The sequence below is a fragment of the Anguilla anguilla genome, chromosome 17 (assembly GCF_013347855.1).
Source record: "Anguilla anguilla isolate fAngAng1 chromosome 17, fAngAng1.pri, whole genome shotgun sequence".
Taxonomy (NCBI): Eukaryota; Metazoa; Chordata; class Actinopteri; order Anguilliformes; family Anguillidae; genus Anguilla; species Anguilla anguilla.
This window is the reverse complement of record NC_049217.1, coordinates 1,360,324-1,363,668: the sequence shown is the minus strand read 5'-3', so window position 1 is coordinate 1,363,668 and position 3,345 is coordinate 1,360,324. Positions and strand designations below refer to the sequence as shown.

The 3,345-nt window shown below is 37.4% G+C and overlaps 1 protein-coding gene across 2 annotated transcripts in view; it reads right to left on the bottom strand.

Moving 5' to 3' along the window:
• The window catches only part of LOC118216113 (integrin beta-3-like), a 33,068-nt gene extending 31,205 nt beyond the window's left edge, over nt 1-1,863 (bottom strand). For both annotated transcript variants that reach the window (XM_035397136.1, XM_035397137.1), the window contains exon 1: nt 1,526-1,863. In XM_035397136.1, coding sequence (XP_035253027.1) covers nt 1,526-1,613 — 88 coding nt within the window. In that variant the 5' untranslated portion in view covers nt 1,614-1,863. The remainder of the gene's footprint in view (nt 1-1,525) is intronic.
• Nucleotides 1,864-3,345: the final 1,482 nt, after the last annotated feature.

The following is a 3,345-nucleotide window of genomic DNA, read 5'->3' as shown; positions in this document are numbered from 1 at the left end:
AATCATACTAACTGGAATTCATGTCGATGAGAGGACAGGAGGGTGAGCGTGAGCAACCATTCTGATCCATAGGTAGCCTAGTGTAAGTGCGGTCGGATTCTCTTAGCACCGCGGTTGTCTTTTCATAAGTCCTTATGAATTCTCCTTCACACCTTTCCTTGACCTCATGACGTTTTCCATCGCGATCAAGGAAAAGTGGTTAGGAAAAGACATAGGATGTAATTTTTTTTACTATTCGGACGCAGCCTGAGTCATGAATATGATTGAGTCCTGAAACCCGGTATCACTATATGGCACCGGTTCCCATATGAACGGTACCTAGGCCTACCTATCAAAACGCAATGTAGATTTTGGCGTTTCATTTCGGTTTTGTTTTCGTTTTTTGCCAATTATTAGTTAGCAAACAAGCTAGCTTCCACACAAAACAGAGACGGCGACCACACAGTTTTTAAAAACATGTTCTATTGGCTGAAATCGCAGCACATGTGCGCTTCCTTATATGTCCATTTTACCTGTGCATCGGAGTATCCTGCAATTGCCTACTTTCATCAGACATGTCTGAATAGATGTTGTTATTAACCAATGTGGATCAATGGGGAGAATTATTGATTGTGGTTCAGGATTCTTTGTGATGACAAAATGGGCAGGAAAAAGGAGAAAAACGCAAAATAACCCAAGCTTTATTGTGTGGGCAGGTGAAAATTGTATCTTAATTCTGTGTATTTACGTGAGGTCAGAAGGTACTGAAGATAATGTTTTTAAGGGCTGAGAGTCTGTGGTCATTGTGGTTCTTTTTGAAGGAATTCCTGAAAAGTGCCCAGCTCTCGGTGCTGTATAGGTATGGGGCATGCCGAGCACCTGCCATCCCAATATGCAACTACAACAAATCACAACAATAAGCGATAAGTGATGGGAAATCTATAGCGACATTTTGATGTTGCTGATTGGCATGATAAATTCAATCTTTATGGTCCAATCATGTGAAACAAATGACTCCAGCTGGTGCCAAAGATTTTTCGTGTTCAAACTCAGTTGGATTGCAAAATGTTATGAAAGCGCATGCACTTCTGAAAAATTTGTAATGTTTCCTTTAAAACACAACATGCCCTTGTGAGGGCTCTAGAAAATTAGAATTCTCTTCAACATTACAGTTTACATCATTATTAAGGCGCGTTGTTATTGCGCGTTTAAGACTTTGTGAAAAAGTGTGCCAGAACTGTACGTGAACGCGCACTTGCTGCTGGGCACAGCATTCCTGATGTCCTCAAAATACATTTCATCCAAATTAACATAATCGTTCTCTAAACCACAGGTACAGACCAGACACAATTTAAGAAGAAATTATTTTAAGGGAAACAACACTGGAAAGTAGTCACGAGTTTGAATAAATGCGAGGCTTGGTACTAATGGATCACATAGCCAATTACCAAGTGACTTTACACAGATTGTCGTGCAAGCTCGTTCATACCTTCAGCACGTAAATTTGGACAAAGTAGCTAGCATGAAATAATAGTAGCTTACTTACCCAAAACTTCAGTTTCGGAAAATAAAACCAGAGTACATATCCAAATATGATGTATGAAGGTTCCCATTTTTTTGTTTGAGAAAAGCATTCTTGTCTGTTGTGAATTCACATTCCGTATCTTTCATTCGATGGACGGATCTCAAAAATATCTCTAAATAATGACATTTAGAACAGTTTATTTGTCTTTAAGTAAAGTTAATTTTAAAACCGTCTTGGTCAGTAATGAGTGGTTGTTCGGATTACTGTACAAAAACAACCACTCTATAAAGTCGCGCTTCAGTGTGAAGTTTGAAGAGAATCACTTTCATCAGAAGTCAAAGGTACTAATGGATACCCTATTTGTTTCCGGTAGCGCCCTTAGGTTACGAGATCTTGCTTGGGTGGGGCAAAGATGTGTCCTAGGTATAGATGGGTCCAATTTGAACACGTGCGACGTGACAGTAAGCCGAAGTACTCGGAAATATTTTGTAAGAAATGCAATTTGTTTTTAGAATAATTTTCGTGGAAAAAATAAACGTATTTATATTATTTGCGTATTAATTAAACTACATGGGTTACAATTAAACTCACTTGAGGTGCTTCCTAAAAATGTGTGACAATCTAATAAAAAGCTATAGGCCAACTGTAGTCAATAATTATCGAACTCCCCTCGGTAGTCCTTACTCTTGAACTTTCGTGAGTTCATAAATACATGTATAGCCCCTACCTAACAGACCTGAGTTTACCCTGTCAGCTATATGTTATTACATGACTTACGTATTAAATGAGATATCCGAATGTTTTATGTCAGAATCGCATCTTTATCACTAATGAGTATTACAGTTACAATTGCTTAAGCACGATTTTGAAAACAGGGCTCATTTTGTCAAAACACTACACACAATTAACACAACCACACACACAAGCAGCAGAACACCACAGATCTTTTACAAAATGAAACATTTCATTCAAAACTATACAATAATTTATAAAAACTCAATTTTGTCACCGTATGGCACACACATGGTTCATACAATCTGATTCTGTTTGAACCAGTTACTCACTGCTGTGCTCTATCTAAAATACTTTTAACATTTCTGCTTTTATAATGATATAGTCTGGGTTTGATTTTTTCAGAGATATTGTTAGAGTAAAGTACATGAATATATTTACCAAACACAACACACAAGACCAGTATTGCACACTGATGAAAGTATTTATTTCTCTCCACATTGTAAAATCAGTCAATACATCCATGCATTTCCAAAGGTTGCATTTTGCACTGCAAATCAGAACAGAACATATTCTAAATCTCATAAAAAACAGGTTTTCAACGTACAAAAATGCCAAGTTACTCACACATACAAGACCAGTCCAGGCCTGCCATTAAAAGTATTGATATCAAAATGACGCCATGTTATGGTACTACAAACAATATAGGCTATCTTGCCTCACCGAAATTAAATAAGATGTATTCCAAAGCAATGCTACCCAATATTTCCTCAATTCTTTCAAGTCACTTGGCCCTGTGTGTATAAGCATGCACTAGATGGACGGGCCAAACATATGTGTGGATGGCTCTCTCACAGTCAAGATTGATTGAATAGGCGTGTATATGTCCAATTTGTATTGGTATGTATGTATTTCGCTGCCCAGCCTTTCTGTTGCATGAATGATAGTATGTTTCTTGGTATAAGTGTGTGTTCGTAAATGTGAATGTAACATGCTGCGAGGGAAATGTCCCTATGGGATAAAGAAGTTCTCTATGTATGTATGTACAATATGTATTTTACATGCAGTATTTATTGTACGTAGCAAATATACAATAACTTGTGCATGTA